This window comes from Gavia stellata, chromosome 18, assembly GCF_030936135.1.
Source record: "Gavia stellata isolate bGavSte3 chromosome 18, bGavSte3.hap2, whole genome shotgun sequence".
Classification (NCBI taxonomy): Eukaryota; Metazoa; Chordata; class Aves; order Gaviiformes; family Gaviidae; genus Gavia; species Gavia stellata.
This window is the reverse complement of record NC_082611.1, coordinates 7649899-7672849: the sequence shown is the minus strand read 5'-3', so window position 1 is coordinate 7672849 and position 22951 is coordinate 7649899. Positions and strand designations below refer to the sequence as shown.

The 22951-nt window shown below is 46.5% G+C and overlaps 1 protein-coding gene across 1 annotated transcript in view; it reads left to right on the top strand.

Annotated features, from left to right (window-relative positions):
• The first annotated feature begins 2005 nt into the window (after positions 1–2005).
• The window catches only part of FAM20C (FAM20C golgi associated secretory pathway kinase), a 59147-nt gene continuing 38201 nt past the window's right edge, over positions 2006–22951 (top strand). The window contains 3 exon segments of the mRNA XM_059826373.1: positions 2006–2537; positions 4397–4558; positions 13333–13411. Of these exon segments, the coding sequence (XP_059682356.1) occupies positions 2006–2537; positions 4397–4558; positions 13333–13411 (773 nt within the window).

The following is a 22951-nucleotide window of genomic DNA, read 5'->3' as shown; positions in this document are numbered from 1 at the left end:
CTGTGGAAAGGTGGTGGTGGGCATGCAGAAGCACATTACCTTTCTCATTCCTACCGCAGCCCCACTTGACGACTGAGCCCTGCTAAGGACCATAAAATCCAGGGGACCCCCTGCCCCAAGATGAAATCAGCAGCCCAGAGCACCCCTGCCTGATCACCTGAAGACCATTTGAGTGGCTTGTCCCTTCCTCCAGACTGCCCTCAACCTTAGACAACCATCAATGGCACTCGCTGGGCTCCGGCGGCTGCCCTGGCCCTGGGACCACCAGCTCCATTAGCCATTAGGCCACCCAGCCAGGGAGCCGACTGCGCAGCTAATGGCAGCAGGAGAGAGGGCAGGTTACCTCGCAGCACGCTCACGGATTATCACAGCTCACAGGATCTCGGATTAAAAATAAAGACTGTTCCTCTGGAGGAAGCGGAGCACACAGCTTTCCGTGTTGACCTTGCTCCGGCGAGGGGCTGGGCGCGAGGGGAGCGGGCGGCCAGCCGCTCTCTAGCCCAGACGATGACAGAGCAGAATCGCTGCTCCCAGCCTGGGCACACAGACCGCGCTTACCCTTTGCAACGCTATTAGCGCAGATTCCTCTCTCCGCTACCACTTTTTTATCTTTTTTTTTTTTTCCTTTTGCAAACCTTTGTGGAAGAGACGCCCTCTCCTTGCCCCAGTTGGAGCTGCAGTAGAATGAAAAGGGGGGTGGGAAGGAGGGAGGAGAGGAGGGGAAAAAAACCCGCTTTTGGTTGAGGTTTTCCTGTTACTATCACTGTAGCGTTTATTTAGCCAATCTCCTAACTATGACGTGAGGAAGGCAGGAATCATGGCTCGCTCATAATATTTAACACACCCACTGAAAGCTGGAGCTGCAGAGCTACTAGTCCAACCAGTCTCCAGAATTCAGTGTAGCTGAAAGAGGTTTTCACTCTGCACCTGCCAAAGATCTCTCCCCCCTCTTCCCTTCTCTCCCCCCTTCTCTCTTCCTTTCTCTCTCTCTAAAAGGCAGATCTGTAAGACCCAGCAGGGATCAAAGACGGGACCTCTTTGCTAAAAAGAACCTCTACTGATTTATATTAGTTTCTTTCCTCTAATCCTTCCTTCCCCCCCCCCCTTTTTTTTTTCTGTGCTGTATTTAACCTTTATGTTGCAGTTGTGCCATCAGACAGTTTTGCAGCCAAAAAAAACCAACCCAAGCCAAAGCAAAAGCCCAGCTCGGATACAGCAGCCACCCAGACTTGATCTCAGTTGAATATACTAATCTCTCCCAAGCAGTGGACGCGATGGATGAAGAAACTGGAACCGCTCATAGAAAATGATTTTCCAGCCAATGTTCTTAAACAGTCTGAGAGAAGAGAGGGAGCGAGAGCGAGCGGGAGAGCGCTTCTGCTGCATCACTGGTCACATTCAAAGGAAGGGAGTCAGCGTTTCCAGCACAGCCAAACATTATGGATGATTTTTTTTCTTCTGTCGCCTTTCCGTACAGGTTTTCTTAATATTATTCTTCCCCCCTCCTCCTCCTCCCCGTCTTTTTGTTTTGTTTTGTTTTTAATTTTATTTAATCAGAGGCGGTGTCTGATGCCGGTTTCTCTTCAGGAACCCGTTTTCCCTGTTTGTTGTGATCCCTGTAATAAAAAGAGAGAGAAATCGTGAACAGATGGCTTTATATATTGCAATGCCGCTGGCGTTGCTTTCCTATTGATTTTAAAGGCTCGGTCCGGTGCTCCTTTTGATTTTTTTTCCCTTTTTTTCCCTCCCCCTCCCCCTCCTAAGTTCTTGATGATACTGAGAAATGAGGACCTATTGTTTTTAGCCTGTTTATTCCTCGGCGCCTATGGAGATAACTTTATTGACTTGACCGCCCGCTTCCCGATCCGAAAGGAGCAAGCCAAAGCCCCGGGGGGGGGCTGGAAGACCCGCGCCCGCCCGGGCTTTTTCCGCGAAAGCGCTCCCGACCGACCCCGCCGCCTCCCCTCCCTCCCCCTCCCCCGGTAATTTATTAGCCGCCCCGGCCATGAAAATGCTCCTGGTCCGCAAGTTCCGGGTGCTGATCCTCATGGTGTTCCTCGTCGCCTGCACCATGCACATCATGATCGACCTGCTGCCGCGGCTGGAGCGGCGGGGGACCGAGGGCCGCCCCGGCTGCTCCTGCCCGCCGCCCGCCGCCGCGCCGCCCCGCGCCGCCCCGCGCTGGCCCAGCAAGCACACGCTGCGGATCCTGCAGGACTTCAGCGCCGAGCCGGGCTCCAACCTCTCCTCGCAGTCGCGGGAAGCGGCGGAGCGGGCGGCGGGCGGCGGCGGCGGCGCGGGCGGCGGGGGGGCGGCGGCGGCGCGGACGCGGCGGCTGATCGCCCCCGGGGCGCCGCGCCCGCCGCCCGCCGCCGCCGCCGCCGCCCCGCTGGCCGCCCTCTTCCAGCACCCGCTCTACCGCGCCGCCCTGCCCCCGCTCGCCGACGGCGACCTCCTCTTCAATGTCAACAGCGACATCAGGTTCAACCCCCGGGCGGCCGAGCAGCCCGAGTGGTGAGTACCGGGGCGGGGAGCCGGCCCGGTGGGGCTGGGCGCGGGGCGGCGGGGCTCGGTACGGTTTGCCCCGGGCAGGGCTGTCCCCCGGGCGGGGGGAAGCCCGGCGGGGCGCTGGGCGGTCGGTGCGGAAACGTGGCACGGCGCTTCCCCGGGGCGCTGCCTCCCGTTTTGTAACGTAGGTTTTCACCCGGGCGTCCGCGAGAATGGATGTAGTGCCTGGTTTGGAGTGGGCAGAGGGTTAAACAGGGCGATTCGCTGTGACCGGGGAAAAGAGGAATCGGGCACAGGCGTGACCGGTGGCGTTTCTTCAAAAAAAAGGGCCGTGACATACAGATAAACACAGGAGCACGAGGAGGCTGGAGTGTTGAGGCCGAAGGGTCTGTATGTCCCGATACCCCATCTCCAGCACAGCCAGAGGCAGATGCTACCGGAAAAACAGCGTAAGAAAGAGGGCAAGCGCTCAGCGAGCCTCCTCTCCAGTGCCTTCCGCCTCTCCCCCTCAGAGGTGTAGGGGCTAAGCAGTGAGACCAGGCAGCGATACACTGACTTTCCTCAAAAGCAGGGTCTAATACCGCAAAGGCGTTCATCCTGGCAGGTATTTCTGCCTCCAGGATCCGATCTGTGCTCCGTTCTTCATCCCCAATTAACTCCCGGTGTCCTGGCACCTCTGCTGCTCTCCAGCCTTCAAAGCAGTTAGTTGCCTCTGTGAATCGTATGCCCTGTTGGCTTGTAAGAAATGCTGAGAAATTTTAATGACTGAAAAATCAAAAGGCTTGTCTAATACAACAGCACCCTCTTCCAAACACACTGACAGCGTAATGTTTGAACAGCTGCATTGTACCGTGCAAAAGCTCTGTCAAGCCGCAGAGCAGCCAGCATGATCTAAACCTTTAGAAAGAGGGGATAAATATTTCTGATTTCCACCCCATGAGCATGTGAATTGTCCAGGCCCCTTCCATCTAATAATCAAAACTGACTGTGAAGTGAAATAACCTGCAAAAGTTCTGGTTTCTCTGAGAGAAGAGGAAAAAAAAAAAGAAAAAAAGAGTCACAGATGTGTGAACATCTGGAGATGACTGAAAACGCAGAGGACTTCTGGGTTGAAGATACATGGTAGTGTATCCAGTAGGTGAAGAGCAAAATTATCGTTGATGTCCACAATGCAGCTGCCTGTTGTACAGATTTTCCTTGGCGGCTGCAGCCAAAGTTCACAAAACCAACATGAAATTTAGGAGTTAAAAGTCCTTTTAGCAATTCTTTTCCGTAATAGAATCCTACTGCTAGGGAAGGGGCAAAGCCATCCAGAGTTACTTGTTAGCAACCAGTTCAGAGTGATCCAGTTTCTTCTCATTCTTCGTATTTACAGAAGAGAAGAAGAGAGAGTGGGAGCATTTGGTACAACAGGTCAAGCCAGTGCCGCACTCTCCGTTTCCAGACCCAGGTCCCTGCTAAATAAAGGTTCAGGATGATGCTGTCGTTTAGGTCAAACTTGTAAAAGATGTGTGCGACATAATACAACCTAAACACAATATAAAACTTGCAGCTCAGTATTTCTGCTGTATAAGGGCCTCTGCTAACGCGCAGTGATGTCACCTCGAGTTTTGCTCCTGACTTCCACGGGCTTTATATCAGGCATGAAGAGCGGTGGTGAAAATCCATCTGCCCCTTGGCCCCAGGTGGGCGCAGGCTCCCGGCGCGCAGCCGGCGCAGGGACAACCCGGGGACTTCTCCCACCTCTGTAGTGCTTTGCCTTTCCCAGTTGTCACGTTTTGAAGCCCTGTTTCTTGATGCCTGTTACAAACTGTAACATTATTTCTTTCTCCTCATTTTTGGGTTTTTGTTGTGTTGTTCTTTTTTTTTGGTGGTAGGCAAAATGAAGATAATGAAGAATTTTTGCCAACTGGAGAAACCTCCATAGACTCCTACCCAAACTGGTTAAAATTCCACATTGGCATTAATCGGTACGAGTTGTATTCCAGACATAATCCTGCAATTGAGGCTTTACTACAAGACCTGGTCTCCCAAAAGATAACCAGTGTTGGTATGTTCAGATATATATAATTTTTTTATGATTATTTGCTCGTTGTTCAGGATCTCGTTGCTGTTTGAATATTAATGAATATATTGCATGGCTTCTCTCCGGCGTGCCTACAACATTGCTTCCCGACTTCTGTGCTCATTTTCCCTGTTAAACATAAAGAGATATCGCCAGCGATGTGTTACCTGAATAATTGAGAAGTCTGCCAGCAAGGCAAACCCCATTCATTTCAGACATCTTTTAGTCACCGTCAGGCTGAAAGTGCCCTATTCCGTTCTTTAAAATAAATATGATAATAAAAAAAAGGATGGCAAAAAGCAGATAGCATCTTGCGTGAGCTAGATTTGTATTATTAGCTGATTATTATTTAGGAGGCTGTGTCTGGCAGCGCTCGTCTTCCCGAGGAGGGAGAGAGGCGGCTGACCTGCAGCGATGGCTGCGGGAGCATCCGGCGCCGCGGGGCTCTGCGGAGCTGCAGCTTCCCCGGGCCCGTGCAGGGAGCTCCAGGCGAGCCGGCCTCCCGCTGAGCAGAGTTCAGCTCTGTTTATTCTGCTTGTAAATCCACAACGGGATGTGCCCATGTCAACCTTTGGCTCTGGTTAAACAAGGTGACACAGTTCGAGGCTTTTCTCCAGGGCTGTTTAATGACAACGTATGTCTCCTTGAATTTAGCTGCGTAGCTGCGCAGGGGAAAAAACCACAACCTCGAACAAAAGCCCTGGGATACTAAACAAATGCACACCCCATGGTTTCCAGAGGTAGAGAGCTACACCACAGCCAGCGGTTTCCGTCGGCTGTGCAGAAAATGAAGTTACTTGCGTTGACCACAAAGTTGCTAAGTCCGTTTCAGAGGGATGAAATAGCAGGAGCTCTGTAAAAGTGCTGATGGTGTGTTGGCACCGCGGGGTGAGGTCAGCAGGTCTTTATCCCTGCAAGTTAAAAATTCCCCTGGCTTCAGCAGGAAATGGCCTGTGCAAGAATAGCGCGAGCAGCCCTAAGGTTTACATTTTCCATCGTGTGAATCACAGCAGCTGCTGAGCAGGAATAAGGGAGATCCTTGGTCATCAAGAGTGGGCTGATGTAGCTGATCCGGATGGAGTAGGTGTAAAACGCAGGATGCCATAGGAGAGCTTTGCCTCCATGAATCAAGCTGCCCGGTGGCTGTACTCAGCACACAGCTCTGCTCTGAGCTCTGCTGGGGCAGGATTTTGGATAAAGCAGTTTGCAGTACCCAGGTGCCATCCCACATGTTGGATTCAAGGGTCCGGTGGACACCTAGCTCATGAAAGATGCCAGACACAGGCTTGTTTATTAACCTGTGCTGGGTTTTCTGTCCCCAAAACTCTGGGTCAGAGTGATTCATTAAGGAGCTCAGGTTTGACAATTAAGCGGTGTATTTTCCCGTCTCTAGCTCGGATGTGGCACTGCCGGTAGCAGCAGGCTCTGCCCATGCTCCTCTGGTCTGCGCCGGAGGGTAACGGGGGCACTGCACAGACACGGCCCGGGTGATTTTCTCCTTGACAGAGCCCTCACCTTTCCTGATCTCTCCCCTCAATACCAACTCATTTCTGGAATATTAGCGACACGTGCGAATGGGGATTGAGCCAGCACTTTGTAACACAGGTGTTAACGTTGCTCTTTGAGCACACCCGTCGAGGAGGAAAAGCTGCAGGCTGTGCCCGTCCCTGTCCCCGCGGAGAGCAGCAGTGCCCCAGGCAGTGACCAGGCTGTCCCCAGCTCTGTGCAGAGGTGATGCTCAAGCAAACCATCTCCTGGCTCATCTGTTGAGTTTTACACAAAACGCACTGGCCGTAGCGGTGTTTTGTACTGCATGGCTGCTACGTATTCACCTCTTCAACACTTCAGAGCTCAGCCGTGCTCTCTATGCAGGAGGAGAGCAGTGTTTGCAGCAAACTCGGCAGCGTTGGAGCCATGAAGTCTGTCAGTTCTGCAGAGCAGTGGGATCATTAGGATTGATGTAGGGACGTAGAAACTGGTGGGAGAAAAAGGGAGGTAGGAATGAGAAATAATAGTTTAGTACTCACTCTTCACTCGATCTTCTGGGCTTGATCTTCGCTTGTGCTTCTGGGCATGTTGCTTAACCTCTCTATGCTTCAGTTAACCTAGCAGCAACATGGTTATCATAAAAAATAGGAGTGAAATCCTGACCCCGCTGACGTAAGTGGAAGTTTTGCCATTTACTTCCCTGGGGCCATGATTTCACCTAATGTGTCATATAGATGTGTCGTGAGGCTTCCATTAATTACGGTTTTGATAGACCTTTCAGATCAACGGGGGGAAAGGGCCACGGGCCCACAGAGGAAGATTTATGATTGTTATTAGTGATTTCCTGTGGGATTGTCTCTCTGTTAATGTTTGAACAAGGCTCTTCAGAGCACGGTAGGGCCTCTTGTGCCCCTAACAAAAACATAGAGCCATGGTTTCTATCAATGATTCAGTATAATTTCCATAAACTAAAACATGAGGTACATTGGGTATTGGTATTGGTCGCTGTGGGAGCTGGCAGGGAGTGATTCCTACACATAAATCCCAGTCTAAAATCAAGCCTATGGAAATGGAAGGGGACTTTTGCCAACACAAAGATGCCAGGATCTGAATTTTGCTGGTAGCATCCGCTGCCTGCCTCTGTGGGGTTTCAGGAGCTTTCAGTCAGGTTGCAAAGCAAGAAAAAGCATATTGTTAATATTTTTTTTACACAGTGCAGCATCTCTTATTTTATGTTGCCAATTCTTTGGGTGTTTAAAAGTATATGTTTTAAAATAATACCTGCCAGTTTTCAGCTTTACTGCAGAGCAGCAGCAGGGATTCAAAAGTATGTAAACTGATTAATAAAGAGTAATATATTTGACCAAAGGACATTTGGTTCTTGATACCTACAGTAATTAGATCCAAACTGCAGCTAAACAACTTTCTTAGCCACATTGTCGTTTCCCTGGTCAGCTTGCATTATTTATGGAGGAGGGTGGTGACCAGATTGATCCCTCGCCATCTATCAGAACCGCTCACACAACTCTGTAATGTGCAGTGTTATTTTAAAATGAAAACGGTGACAGAAGCAATTCCCAAGAGCAGGGAGCACCAAGGTGACATTTTCTTAATGTTAAAGTTTAAATGGAACAAATCCATGGATGGGAAGGAGCATCACATTCAGCTCCCACAGTGACACCTAGAGCTGGCCTGGAAAAGGACAGGGTTACCCAGAGCTTTCGAGCTGAGGATGTATTCTGCACCCTGCATCAAGATATATATTTCCAATTCATTTTCTTCAGCATAAAGGGATAGCTCTTAATTTGATTTAATTCACTGCAAATTTCCTCCTGCCATAAATCGGAGCCTAGAGAGGATTGTTTTTCCACTGAGCACCAAAACCCAGTTTTCAGAAGCACACGCACAGGCAATTGCACATTTCCTTTGCCTTTCATAACTGTTTATTGTACACATAAATAACCATAGTTAGCTATTTTCTTGCATATTTACAAGAGGTCTGTGCATAATTGTGGCAGGACTGTCAGCAGTTTAACAACAAACATGGCATGGTGCATTGTAGAGGCAGTGTGGTCTTGATCTTGCTTGCATTGCTGTCCAGAGGAGCTGTGCTGTGGGATTGCCTGTGTGCAGAATAGGCTTTTGTAATTCCTGTCTTTAGTTGGGTTTTATTTTTTGATTCTTTAAATTCTCTGGTGGGAAAGGTTTGGAAACATTACCCGACTGAGTTAATTTCTGAACCTGCAATGCCTTCAGTTTGTACAGGCAGAAATTAGAAAGCAAGCATGCAAGATTACTCATGCAGTGAATAAATGCTGCAGTTAACTGAGGTGGACTCTGCTTCAAGTCAGGGGGAAAAAAAAGGAAAAAGACAAGATGCTAAATATTGAACCTAAATTCTGGTGCTAAAGGTAATTATAAAAATTTCATCCAAAGGAAGGGGAAAAGTGCTGTTGAGAATGTGTAAAAAACATAATGAAAAGTAGCACCATTGATTTACTGTATAAGAAAACAATGAATCTGCCAAGAGTCAACAGATTGATTTAATGTACAGTTCCAGATGAAAGGAGGGGACTTAAAATGTACAACAAAGCCTCTGAATGATTTCACAGATCTCTTCCCCTCCAGAAGTCTTCTACTCTCTCAACTAAACCAAGAAAGGCCTTTAAAAACAAGTTAGCAGAATTGGCTGGACAAGAACAAATTAAGAGATGATGAGGGCTTGAATTTGTTTTCAAATATGTTCTCTACGGCTTGTACGGGGCCATGTCTTTAGCCTGGGGCAGTGTATTACTTGTTAAAGCCAATCAACATGTTTATGTTAGATTTAAGCTTGATCTATAAATAGGAATCCAAAATGGATCTGAATGTCCTCTGTTTCCGATGTTAACTGCATCCCAGGCTTTGACTGGATCTCACTTCTCAGGCATCAGCATTGCATAAGTAAATACATTTTAAAATGTTTGTTGGATTCTGACCAAAAGCCAGGTTCAGAGGTCCTGTTGGGACTCTCGCTCTCCATCAGAAGACCATACGGTCTAGACAGGCCAGTCGGATGAGGGCTGTCATGCAGCAAGACAGAGGAGCTGGAAAGCCAGACCAATTCAAATTCCGAATCCTTTTGGGTCAAATCCCTTTGAGCAGCATTGTGTCTCTACTAGGAGTTAGTACCAGATGCTAGCCAGAAACCCTGCAGCATACAGTTATAAAAAGATGATTGAGAGGTGATAGGTAGTGCATCTTTTATATTGGATGGTGTCCGTGGATCAGGAAGGGAATTCAGGTCTCGTATCGGTGAGGGGACGAGGTGGGGAGGTAACAGACGTGGCATGGGGCCGTGCCAGCAGGCTCGTAGATGTAAATGGAGTGGGGATTTTTGGAGGCTTGAACCGCAGTCTGTCAGAGAGAACAGAAGGAATCCCACCAGTTTCACTGGTCTTTGGACAAGATTCTAATCCCACAGACACTCAAGCAAAAAGATATCTCAGGGACTTTTTTGCAAAGCCTCCTAAAATTAGGAAGGTTTCTGTTCACTCGCAAAAGGCCTTGCACTGGGTTAACAGGAAAGGTTAATACTGCTTTCCATTTCCTTCTGCTTTGGGGGGAAAAGAGAGACGTTGAGTTGCCTGAAGATAAAAAGTAAGGATTGTATTGCGATTTGTTTTTAACACTGTGCCAGTACATCCAGGAGCTGTATGAGACTTGATTTGAGGTACCTGCTGGGAGCTAGCAGGTTTATAAAGTCTTTTACAGAGCTGTTCGTGACCTGTGATGTTACAGTACATTCAGAAACCTTAAAAAAAAAGGTGAATTCAGAATGTGGCTAAAGTTTCCCTTGGCGTCAGTATAGCCTTACGTTGCAAGGGCTTCTTAAAAATAGCTAAGCCTGCTGATTGTAGACGTGACAGACTGCAACGGTGCAGCATCCTCCGATTTCTTGGAAAATTGTATATGCTGCTTCTGGGTTTTATCAGTTCTTCAGAAATGTTCCTATGGGCAGTAGGTGAAGGGACAAGGGCACCTCCAGATAAGCAAACAATGTTTGTTCAGCATAAGCTCCTGGAAGATGACGGGGCTCCGGCTGTTTGGCCAGAATGGCCAGAGGGACATGTTTAACTGAGGTCTGAGCAGGAAGGGGAGTTCCTGGAGGAATACAGCTCAGAAAATGAGAGGAAAGCCAGTAGGCAGATGTAACACTAAGTTAGGACAAAGGAAGTAATCTGGCCTGGAGTTCTGAGTGAATCATCTCCAATGAGATCTGCTCTTTCCTGGCATTGCCATCCCCAAGATTTGGGCGCCCTGGACTTCTCCCAAGTCTGCTTAGTTTAGAGGTGCATGAAGGGTTTTGTTGAGTTCAAAAGGACAGTCTAAGCTCAGGTGTGTCTCTCTCTGCAGGGATTACAATGTTAGACTCTAACTAGTCTGGATTTGGAGGGTGGCTTTGAATCACCTCCAGCCTGGCCAGCACATCTGCGGCACTGAGCGAGCAGCCGAAGTGGGAATATCTGCACGCGAGTCTGGGTGATGGCGGGGGAAGCTGACATGGAGCTCTGGCACGGGCTGTTGTCCACGATGCATGTGGCTTCCAGCATGCCCTGCCATAAGGCATGGTGGGACACCGATGTCATCCTCTGTTTTGGGGAGGTCCAAAGTTTACTCCTAGCAGCAGTGGGGGGACAACATGCCAGCCCAACTTGTGTTCAGTTGAGGCTACTATTGCAGCCAATTAAAGCAATACAATAAGATGGATCGAAAAAGACTGGGGAGATGCTTTTGTCTTACTTCAGCTCAATTCCTTCTGACAGGAAACCAGGCCTTTGTGTCTCATGGAAGAATTATTCTGAATTGTTAATCTTCTTCATACATTTCCCTGCTTGGTGATGACACACTCATTGTTGAGTTCGGCTGCTAACAAAATCATTATCTGTCGAGTGGCTTCAATTAGCTGAGAAACCAGGCCTCTTAGTGTATCTGAAACTTTGTGCTTAGAAAAGGGCATGCTGCAACATCCTTTTTTCTTCTTTGCATTGCTGTGATTTCCCAAATGCTTGGCTTCCCAGCTGTACCTCAAAATAGGCTCTATCCTTCCCTTTTCTCTGATGGGCTTACAGGATCTTTGCTATGTTTCGGACACATATGTTTCCTGGAGGAGAGGGAGCCAATCTCTAAGGCCTGAGCTCCTCAGAATTGAATGAAGAAGCATAAATTACATCAGTGTTAGAGAAAAGACGTTTGGTCTTCCGTTGGCATGAGCAGTCTGCAAGCAGCTAAGTTGAGGACAGTGGAGGTGGGGAGAGTTATATCTGACAGAAAGGAGGCAATTCTGCCCTTTGGTACTGAGGCTGATACTATTGACCTAAACGGGGATAGCCCACGTGAACAGGGGTGCAAATACGGGTTATGCCTTAAAGAGCTGGGCAAAGCCCTCACCTTCGGCAGCAGCCGGGCAGGGAAGGTGGTGGGGGCTGATCCTGGGCATGGCCGCGCATCCCTGCGGGCACGAGGCAGGGGCAGCTCCAGCTGCCTGTTTGCTGTCCAGGCTAACCAGGAGTGTTTGCAGAGTGCATAGCTGGGTTGTGGCGGTCCTAGGACAGCACATGAAGGTTTTTGGCTGGAGGATTGCTGCTTTTCATTGCCCTCAGGCTCTGGGCTAGCTATGGAAAGGCCTGCTGCTCCTTCTTCCCTCGGGTGCAGATCACTGACCTGTTCAGCACAAGAGAGGGAGTTTAATAGGTGAAAGCCACGTGCTTCTGCTTTACCTCTTCAGTGCAAGTTATTTAATGCCCTTTAATTTCTAATTATTTATTTGTTCCTTTGGGATAAACTGGAAATGCAAGAGAAGGCTGGGGTCAGCAAAACAGCAAGGCAGGAGGGATTTTATTCTAGAAGTGTAATTACACTGACCAGATTTGCATAGCATTTTGTTGCAAAAGTATAGATTACAAGTGCTGAAAGAGAGCTGATGACCTATCAGTAATAAGGCACAGAGATGAGTGATTAAAAGGACGTGCAGCTAACGGCGTTGGTTAGAGGAAAAAAATGTACAAGCTGTATAGGTGGAACAAGGGCAGCTCTAAGCCAAAATTTACAGAGCAAGGTAACTTGACATTTATGTAGTTCTCCAGTTGACACAGGTTTTGTCAGAACTGTAAAGAAAGGGATTGATTATCTGATCATTTGTAGGAAGCTTTTTTAAAAGACTGACTCATCCACACAGACATGACTGCCATGGCCTGCCTCTCCGAACACAGAAGTGAGCTAAGCAGTCAGTGTATAGGTGATTGCATTTATTCAGAGCAGTTTCGGTTGAGATGGTAAAAAAGCAGCTGGTTTGCCAAAGTATATATTTATCTTTTTTATATAACCTTATCATCAAGTAAAATGAATTTTTTTGAATTCATATATAAAAAAAAATTCGCTCTGACTTTAGAAACACTATAATCTGGCTGTTAATGTGATATTGTCCAAATTGTTCGGACTGGTATGAATAAATGTCAGTCTTAAATTCCCATTGGCTCTCAGCTGGGAAGTGAGCACATTTAATGTTTGAGCAAAGACGGCCTCGGTGTGCAGTGTGGACTGCAGTCTCTGCCGCCGGCACGAGCCCTCTCCTACCCTCCCAGCAGAGCCAGCGACCCGCTCTGCACAGCTCTGCTCTCATGTGCGAACCACCGTGGGATCCCTTAAAGTTAGTGGATGGACTTGGATACATATCCATTGTGCATAGAGGAGGTGAATTTACATATCTCTACTGCTCAGCAACAATTCTTAAAATTGCAGGAGAGATCAGAGATCGGTATAGTATCTGCTCATCCTTTTAATTAAGGAAATGTCTGCTGTGCATTGACTGTACATCCCAGCCGCAGTTGTCTTTGAAAGCACCCCATCTCCTTTCCCAATGTGTGTCCCTTGTTAAAAGCAACTCCAAAAGCGATTGAAGATGGAGAAAAAAAGACTGCAATGGTCTGTTCATATACATGCCATTTAGTTAGTGTGCTTATGGAGCCCATATTGGCCAACTGAAGAAGACAAAGGCATGTCAGGGAGTACAATCAATTTTTAGTCCTGGTTGGCAGCTCAAAGCCCTCCCCTGTACTCTGCACCCGCTGAATAATCTTTTGTCCAGTTAGGATTACCCTGCTTGATGCTCAGATACCGCAGTGCTGAATCTAATACAGAGCAAAAGAGATGATGTGATTTTGTTTCAAGGAAGCTCAATGTAAGCAGATCCACATGTAGCATTTTAAAGCGGTTTTGTTTTTTCCCCACAGCGATGAAATCAGGAGGCACCCAGCTGAAGCTGATCATGACGTTCCAGAACTATGGACAAGCATTGTTTAAACCAATGAAGTAAGTAAAAAATGTCTGTGTTGTAAAGTGAAATTGTGGTGGAATAGCCTGTTGTTGTTTTCTAAGCTGTTAACAGTTTGCTGTAGTATCTCTCAAGGTTAGTGTGTCTGGTTCCCCGGGCTTGCTGCTGAATGTAGAGCTTCAGGGGCTGTGGAAACCTTGCCCTGCTAGACTGGTCTTTGGAAAAGGTTCTGAGGAGGCTTCGGATGCATTACAGTCTTCTCAGGAATGTTACTCACTCTGATCTCTGTGAAATCTCCCGTCATAAATACAGGAAGTTTTCAGCATTTCTTTCTTATGTAAACTTACTCCGCAGGTCTGAGCTTTATCTAGTGTCAGTGCTCCTCTGGAACGTGGCCAGACAAGAGAGATGGTTCAGGACAGCTTTGGGAAGAGCTAAATAGTGTTTGTCTGATAAATTATAATTTAATCTGTTGATTTATTGTTATTTATATTAAAGGACTGTATTAGTCATTTGGCTGTGGCTATGCTGACTCTGTGTAAATGAGTTTATCTGAGAGTGATACTGCAAGGTAATGAATCTAGAGAGAAGAGGAAGGACTAGGATGATGCAGCCTTGATTTGCACCTGCCCAGATCCCATTGAGATGAGGGAAGTTATTCAGATACAAAGCAGATGTAAATGAGTTCTGAATCCTGACCTGTATGTTTGTGTTGTAATAAGGAAAATGGCTTCATGCTTATTGTAGAGGGTTTAGTAAGGACACTCAGGGCTGCAAAATGTTTAATGAAGCTACTCAATATCTGTGTCAAGGGTACCACTGGAATAATAAATTAATTTCCTTCTTTTGTTCCCACTGTAGGGAAGTTCAGTTAATTTCCTCTAGGATGGTCCATAAAAGACTAAAGTAACTGACAACGAGTGGTTTGGAATATGTGTTGGCATTGTGTTACAGCTATAGCGGGGAGCACAGCTCAGGGGGTAAGCTGCTGGCTGGAGACTGAGAAATTCCCTGTTTCACTATAGATTTTGCTATAGACTGACCTCAGACAAGTACATATTTGACTTGTTGTTATTTGACTGCCAGAAGGGCCAAATAATTGGTCCCACTTTCCTCCAGCTCACGTTTGAGCAGGAACCCTCCTTATGTGCGTTTATGCCAGGAATCGCAAGGAAATCCTATGAACTTCCAGGCAGCACATGGCATTTGTGCAAAGGCCAAATGCCTCTGTGTTATTTCCCAAATTGCACACAAATTTCTCCATGTTTCTAGTGGATCACTGATTGCCTGGGAGACGTCAGAGGAAGCACAGATAATACTGACAAGTCAGAGAGCATCTTTCAGCATCTTTCCTTCCTTTCTCTGCCCTCTCCCCGAATCCTCAGATGATCAGTGTGTGGGTCCATCCCCCTACACCTACAAGTTTGATAGGCACAATACTTAATTGTGTGCTGTCATGCGAAATCAAGAACCAGGCAGGTTCGAGCAGCCTTTAAGCGTTTGGCAGAATCGTGGTTGTGTTGTTGGCTTTTTACATAGCATGTGATTTGTTTCTTCTCCATTTGCTGAGATGCAGATAACCTCAATCTTTATCATTGCTATGACATTGTAATTCTGGGAATGCTAATGAGGTCAAATCAAAAGTTTACTGTTTCTACTGTACTATACACAGCCTTGGCAAGATGATGAATGACAATAGAGGTATAGCCACATTCCTGTGTAGAAGCAATTAATACTATCCACTAGAACAGTAACAGAAAGTGATGATGTCTTAATCATTCCTTGATTTGAAGGGCAGCAACACCCTGTTTTCTCACTGCTCTTTGCATTGCATACGCTACTGGGAAAAGCAGCATTAGAGGGTTCAGCAGCTGTGTTCCCAGGCACCTCACCTTACAGTAGCAACACTGCTGCATTTGCGCTGAGCATCGCTGAACACATTAGTGATTTTGAATAAGGATGTTTGCAAGCATTTGTCTTCATTCTGATAACAGTGAACATGGAGCCAGATGCTCGGTTAGTGTAAATCTTCCTAGCTCCTTTGGCATCTGGTCCTGTTGGCTTCTTTCACCAGCTTATGGACTGTTGTTGATGAAGTTCTTGGAGAGGTTTGCAGCATCATTTCTTTATACAGAAATAAGCAGCCTAGAACTACAAAAAAAAAAAATAAAAATCAGGCTTTAAAGCTATGAGACTTCTTCTTGTAGGACCTTCTTCAGGCCCTAGACACCTTCCAGGCTGTTTCTGGTGCTCCCTCTTTTCTGCAGGGTCCCCTTCTGATCCAGGATTCCCAAAGCTGGGTGTGCCTTCCTAGGACAGGAGTCTATAGGGAGCTCATAGATCAGGGCCAGACATCTCTGGTCATCAGGACTGGTGGTGTAAAGGACATTTTTTTCTAAATAGCTTAATTTTTTCAATGAAACGTCATCCTGGTGGCTACTTCTGAGATCAGCTTGTTGAAGGAAGCCCTTGGAGGATAGTCGGGACAACCCCACGTGGTGCATCCTGTGTTTCAGTTGTTACTGGGTTACCAGCTCCACGGCGTTTCAAAGCAGGAGAGATTATGCTTTTCTCTCTCCTGAGCTGATAAGCCTCTTTGTACAAGCAACCTTCTTCGTGAATCCCAGGTAACAGAACCATTAAACAGCACGGAGTGCCTAGCTGCGAAGGCCTCATTTCATCTCTTCGGTGCTGGAGGGGGCAATATGAGTCGCACGTCTATGTTTAACTGAACTGAGCCACTGTGGTTTAGAGAATAGAGTTGGTATCAGTAGGATTTCAGGCCTCATCCCAAGGAAAATCAATAATTGAGTTTCCCCCCCTGTCTGAGATCTGAAGTACTGAAAGCTGAACGGTGTGAGTACGTATCAGGTAATATGCAGGGATGGGACCAGTCGCTACCTGGGTTTGGTTCATTTGACCTACCTGGAAAGCTGGTTTTGCTATACATAGCTGCACTCAGTGTCTTCCAAACAGAATTAATACCTGCTTGAGCAGGGTTGTGGTAGACAGGGGAGACCATGCGAACCCTTCCCTGACACAGCCGGGCATCTGCTGGCGGAAGGGGAGGTCTCCAGCCCTTCGGCAGTGACTTCTGCAGGGGAGTCACAGCAAAATGTACTCCCTGGCAAATTGCTTGAAACCCTGCAGAAACCATCTGCCTTGCTGTGCCCTTTCCCAGCTTCCCAAGTCCACGTTGAATTTATCCAGGGAGCGAGCCAGCTCCAGAAAGGCCCAGGCAGGATTTGGAAATGGGGAAACGAGAATCTGCCTTTGGCACCTTTTGTGCTCAGTGTTTGACATTAACTGACAACTCTTCGTCTGGTCGTTGGTTCAGGCTAGCGGAGCAAATGAGAGGAGGGAAGCTTAACAGTCAGAGAAATGTGATAGCGGTAAATAAAGCCTGATCAGCTGCAATTATTTTATTTATTTGTGGCTCTGCATCTTCATTTCTGAAATAATTGCCCATAAAGTATTGCAGAGGAAGCCAAATCTATTTATAATCCTATGGTCCAATGTAGATTCCTTTGCTAATTCCAAATGCATCATAGAAAAAGTGAGTATTTGTTAAAACTCCAGGGAAGATTTAATGTATCTGCAATGTATTTTACAGTTAATGTGTAGTTTTATTTAGCTCATAACAGTTCAATCATACAAAATTATTACCATATGGGACAGGAAAAAAATAGCAACCTCCCCTTCTCCCATGACTGGTGTGTCTAACTGTACTAGTATTGTACAGCATAATAAAATTTATTTACGTGATCACTGATATCTGCAGCCACAGCTTTCCACATGACTTCAGGTAGGGATGGTGTAGAACTATAGATTTCAAAGGGTTTTGGCTTATTTGTCCAAAAGGAACATGTGCTTTATAGTTTTATTTGGTTTCCCTTTGTTTCTGCTAGCTGGTGGAGTTAAATAGCTGGCTCAGCAACAAAACCAACACTATTTTTTTCATCCCAAGGCTTTATTCTTGAAGGGGGAGATTCTGCTCCAGCAGAGTCAGTGTTAGGATTCCTATTGCATATGCTGGTGCCAGGATTTTGAGAGAGGTTTTTACAGTTCCTTATGGAAAAGCCAAATAGGATCGAATAGAAAATGATACCTTGTTATTGGAGTTGTGAGAAGTGTCCTGTGGTATGTGTTTAAGAATGACATCTCTCATTCCCAGTTTTATAGACTGCTTTGTAGAAATGTGTAGAAAGGATATTCATTATAAAATCTTTGAGGTTTATTTATTCCATTCAAAGAAATACTACCGTATCTAGTGAACTCGCTTTTGACTGAAACTGAGATAAAAGCCAGTTCTGTTCCAACTTTAGATTTTGCCTGATATTTTTAACATCTTTTTGTCTTTTCTTCTGTTTTTACAAATCATAGTACAGGATTGGCAAGAGCCACATGGCCGTTTCTTTCAGTAGCTGAAGTTCGTGGTTACAGTCTTTATTAAAGTAGAACCAATTAGCATTAGGGTCTTATCAGGCCAGAAGAGACTTTTGGGGTCATGAAATCCAGTCTCCTTGAATTGCAGGCGATCGTCTCACAAAATCCCGTTCATTAACTGATCAAACAGTGCTGACCGCGTTGTTTGTACCTTTTGCCCCTGCTATCCCTCCTGAAAGTCGCTGCTGTAGAAATGATGCCACCCACTGAGAGCATCTCCCGGTTCCCGCAGCCCTCGGAGACATGGCCCATCCCGGTGCCAGCCACAGCATAAGCTGGTAGTCACGGTCTAGTGCTAAGATAGTGCTCTACAGAAATAAAACAAGCACACTCACCTTTCAGTTTCTGTAATGGTCCTATAGCACATCTTTTGGGCCAAAGACATAGGTGCCGTTAGCCAGGCTGAAATCTAGCAGCCAAGGTCACGGGGAAGATAATTTTTTTTGTTTTGATTGGCAAAGCACAGCTTTTTACTGGTTTTTAAATGTCATACTTATAGCGACAAAGGATTAGCAACGTTCTTTAGGTTTTTCTTTGATTTCCATTTAGGATTGCTCAACAAATAATGCATCTTTTGATAGGTATATTAAATAGGCCAAACAATCCCCGTAATACAAACAACTGTTAATCGCTTTCATTTCCTACAGTAACACTCCCTTTCCGAAGCTGCAGTGTGACTGTTGTACCTGCAAAATGCAGCCTCCAGGCCTGATTATCATATCAATTAGGTTGGTGTAATTCTTCTGAATTGGTAGCATTGCTTCCAAGTCAGACGAGTTGAAATGAACTTCAGAATTGGGGCCACTGGAAGATTGCTTTCCTTATTACATTGCATATCATGCTGTTTTGAGGAAATACATTTTGCAAACCTGTTGCATTTCAGCTGGCAGACATCCAGTATAAACATACTGTTATAAGTCAACATAGCAATTAAATCAAATTGCAATGTTTTCTCTGAGCAGCTAGAGAAGTGAGATATGCATACAGTAGCTGCTATGCTAGAAGCCTTCCAGGATTAACACTTCGGCACACTGGAATGTGCTGCGCGAAACCCAATCGAGCAGTTGCCGGTCAAAGTACAAACCCAGCCGCTATGTTTTGTCACTCGGCTTAAGCTGTGTTACCGCACCGGTCATTGGAGAACGCCGGTTCTGCGCAAGGTGTGTTACTGGAGACCTAAGGTTGAATAAACTGGTTGGAAAGGTTGAAGCTAGTAATCCCAGTATTCGGTTTATATAGGCGTATTTTAGAATTGCAAGGAGTGCTGTGTGGTTACAGCATGAAGAAGAAATGCTTTCTTTGCTGCTGGACATAATGGTCAGTAATCAGATATTCTGTGGACCTCATTCATGAAATTTTGGGCTTTTTAAGGGCATTCAAATCCTTACCTACCAAATCCCCGCTGAAATGTTTGCCTGAGTGAGATTTGATTGTACTTAAATCAGGAATAAATCTGGAGTAAACTGGATGAATTATATCACTTGATATTTAAAGTACATGAGATCTGAATGTGGTCCTAAATAAGGGCAGTAGAGGTTACTGTGTATTATTTTAGTTCTTTAACTTTTGGTATATTACTCATGAACTGTTTTTCTCTTTTATAACTAGTCCTGTTCATCAGATTAGGCTTCTTCGGTATTCCAATGCAAATTGTGTTTTAGGACCCAGCAGTGCCTCTGGTCCAAATCTCATTTATGCAGATTGGAAAATTTGCAGTGAGGAGGGGAGTTGGATCAGGATTGAAGGTGACTGATGGCCCTGGACAGTAGTGAAAAACAGTCTTCTGTCTGTCACTGTGCACTGCATTCCCCCTTGCCACAGTTCAGCAACTGCTGGCTGAAATATTGATCAATCCCATCCAGCCCAGGAGAAATTTGTTCACAAATTCTGCAAGCATGTTTATGAAATGACCCCAGAGTCAAAGTCTGCAAAGTCCAGGTAGCTCAAAGGTCGTCCGTTTAGATTAGGATCTGCAGGGATCCGTGACAGCAGCATTTTACCATGCTGGCAGCCAGGAAGGGGAAAACAGACCTCTTTCCCTCTCTTTCGGTGCCAGTTCTGTTGTGCTGTCCCAAGCCAAGCTGCCCTGGGTTATCCCCTCCTGGAGCGGCTCTGAGCCAGGATGGGACAATACGAGTCCCAGCGGTGGGAGGGAGCAGACCTTCCTCCAGCAAACCAGGGCTGTTTTGCTGGATATCACCTTGGCCATGGGGTTCAGCCCCATCCCACTTCCCGGCACTGGGAAGCCGCCATCCACCGCTGCTGGTGAATTCTCCCCAAAATCCCTCATGGCATCTCCAGCTCCTGGCAGGAGAAGACTTCACCCCACAGCTCACAGAAACGTCAGCCCTGTGGTCTCTGTGACTGGGGTTTTTGCACAAATAATTCAAGGCTTGCATTTTTCTTCAACACATTTGTTGGGGTTTCTCTGGCAAATGATAACACGATGCTCAGTATCTATTTTTGTTCTTGTCTTCCACAGAGACAAATGGCCACAGGTACTGACTGTACCTGCCCCTTACCACCTTTTTAAGGGAGAGCTGAGTGGGCAGTCATATTTTACAGTAGGGAAGTGTCTCTGCTTGATTAGCTGCCTTCTATTTAAGTGCTCATAGAATCTTGCTAATTAGTCTTTGGGAACAAAGACATGCTGGTGTTTATTTTTTCTTTAAAAGCCAGTTATTATAGCAGCTAACTTTTTTTTTTTCCATGGTACCATAGTGTATTAGGAAGGAAGCATCTTCAGTGTCTGATTTTAATCAAGCTACTTCTTCATTTTAATTTGCTACATACCAAGAAATGCAGTCCTGTGGCTTTGTCTTTTAATCAGAGACCCACTTTCAGTTACTCAGTTTCTTACTTCTTACCCTGTATCAGCAGTGCAGAAAAGCAGCAAACATTATCAAGGGAAGAGCTGGCATGAAATGCATAACCTGTAATTTACTGCTAAGTAACAGGGCTTGGCACATGGGGGGCTCCTCGGTGTAGCAGTGAGGTAAGATGTCCTTAGTAAACCTAAGCAAAAAAAAATGTGTCCAAAATGTTTTCAGTGGGGTACGCAGATACTGCTACCCTGAAATACTCCATGGGAATTTGTCTCCATTTCTCTATAATTTATAATCCTTAAACTAGGCTCAGGAGACTGAAATTCAGGGAGGGAAAAAGGTTTGTGTAAGACTTGTGGCGTAAACCAGAGGCTGAAGCTGTTTCCTCTCTGGAGCAGCACGCACAGCTTTATCCTGGAGACGAGTTGCACCATGCTCATCTCCCCGCCTCGGGAGGAGTTATTTTTGGGTATTTTATGGAGCTACATTGCCCCCCCTCTGCCCCTGGTCCTTATCTCACACTGGGGATCGCCATCGCTTTGGAGGATGCAGATGGGGATTTGGCCACTCGCATCAAGATTTGTTTGAAGTTTGTTTGTTCTTCTAACATCCAGCTCATTAAAGCCCTCAACTTTTCTGCAGGTTTCTTGAGTGAGGGCTGCTGGCTTTCAGAAGGGGCAGGAGATAAGCAGCAGTGAAATGGGTCTGACAAAACAGCGTGTTTAGTGGCTGAGGAGCCACGTCCAACTTTGCCGGAGGTCACTGGTTCAGATGGCACAGTCCTGTGGTCAGCTACGATGTGAAAGCTGGGTGGCATTCGGGAGGGACTCACGACCAAAGTAACAGTGTCTCGTAGGTCGAGACAGGAAGGTTTTGGCACAGCTGAGGGGCTTAGGAGAGAGCACACAGCACACGTCCAAATTACGCCCTTGGCGCGGTGCTATTGGTGACTCACTGCTGTAAACAAACAAAAAAAGGGGGTTTAAAATAGCCATAATAGCTGTTAATAACACAGCTTTCGGACACGCTGGACATTTCTGACTTTTTTTTTTTTTCATTTTCGGTGTCTGGTTTAATGTTAGTACTTTTCTTGTTAACTTACAATTTTCCACCCTGCTGTAATGTTCTGCATGTGGGTAAATAAAAGTGAGAAAGTCTCATTTGCATGTGAAGAAGTAGCAGAAACCCAGAGTAAATAGCATCTGCAAATGTGTGGGCGCTGGAGAGTAGGGGGAACAGTAAAACTGTTGTAAATAGTAGCAGTTTAAAGTGCTGGATTATGCGCTACAGATAATAAAATACCCCAAGCCAGCACATAAGCCAGATGCTGTTCTCAGCAGCAGCATCCAACTGATCCTGTTAGGATTTCAGGCCCCTTTTGTAAACCTTGCTAACCGGCGGTCCGAATTCTTCGTGCGGGGGTAGCCACCCAGCCAGAGGACAAGTAACGCCATGCCCGTGCACGGAGAGCTCTAATAGCAGAAATATGGCACACAGACTGCGGATACACAGAGTCTGTATATGGATTTTGAACTGCTTTGATAAGCTGGCATGAAGCAGCAAAAGAAAGGAAGACGTTAAATTAATCTGTAGATTTACAGGGAAATCTAGCAATGATTATTTTCTTTAGTTTTCAGTAGGAATGACTTGTATTTTGTTTGATTGTATCTCATGATATACAAGAAGAGAATTTCGTCCTGGCGTATTTGTATCCCTGTATTTTGTGCCTGTTCGAATCGCCACGATATGATAATTCCGCCAAAATTTTCAAGCAAACCTCTTTTGCATCCGATTCTTTAGGGGTTTATTCAGCAGAAAATCTGATTCCCGGGGCCTAAAACCCAGCGGGTTTTCAGCCTTTCATGTTGTCGGCCCAGGTTTTGTGTCAAGGCCCTGAGAGAGCCTCAGCCAGGAGGAGGGGAGAGCGATGCCGTGGTTCCAGCGCCAGCTCTGCCTCCTGGGGCTGACAGCGGCAGAGGCGGCTTAAAGCAAAACCCTGTTTTTCTCCATGAGATTGAGAAGGATGGGGTGCAATGAGGCGGGCTTGTGCCAGCGCTGGGCAAGGTGGGGACAGCAGCTGTCCCCTTCGGCACGGACCCAGAGCCACTACGAGCCTCTGTGTCTCCCTCCCCTCATCCAGGGCAGCAGCCAGCCGGACACCTCAGGGCTCTGACACCAGCAGAACCGGCTGCCCAAGGAGGGCAGAGCCTGCCCTCCCCACTGCCTGCCTACTTCTCTTGTTCCCAGAGCCAGCTCCAAGTTGAAACCATCTCTTTTTGCAGCCTCCTAACCCCAGGTGCGAGAGCT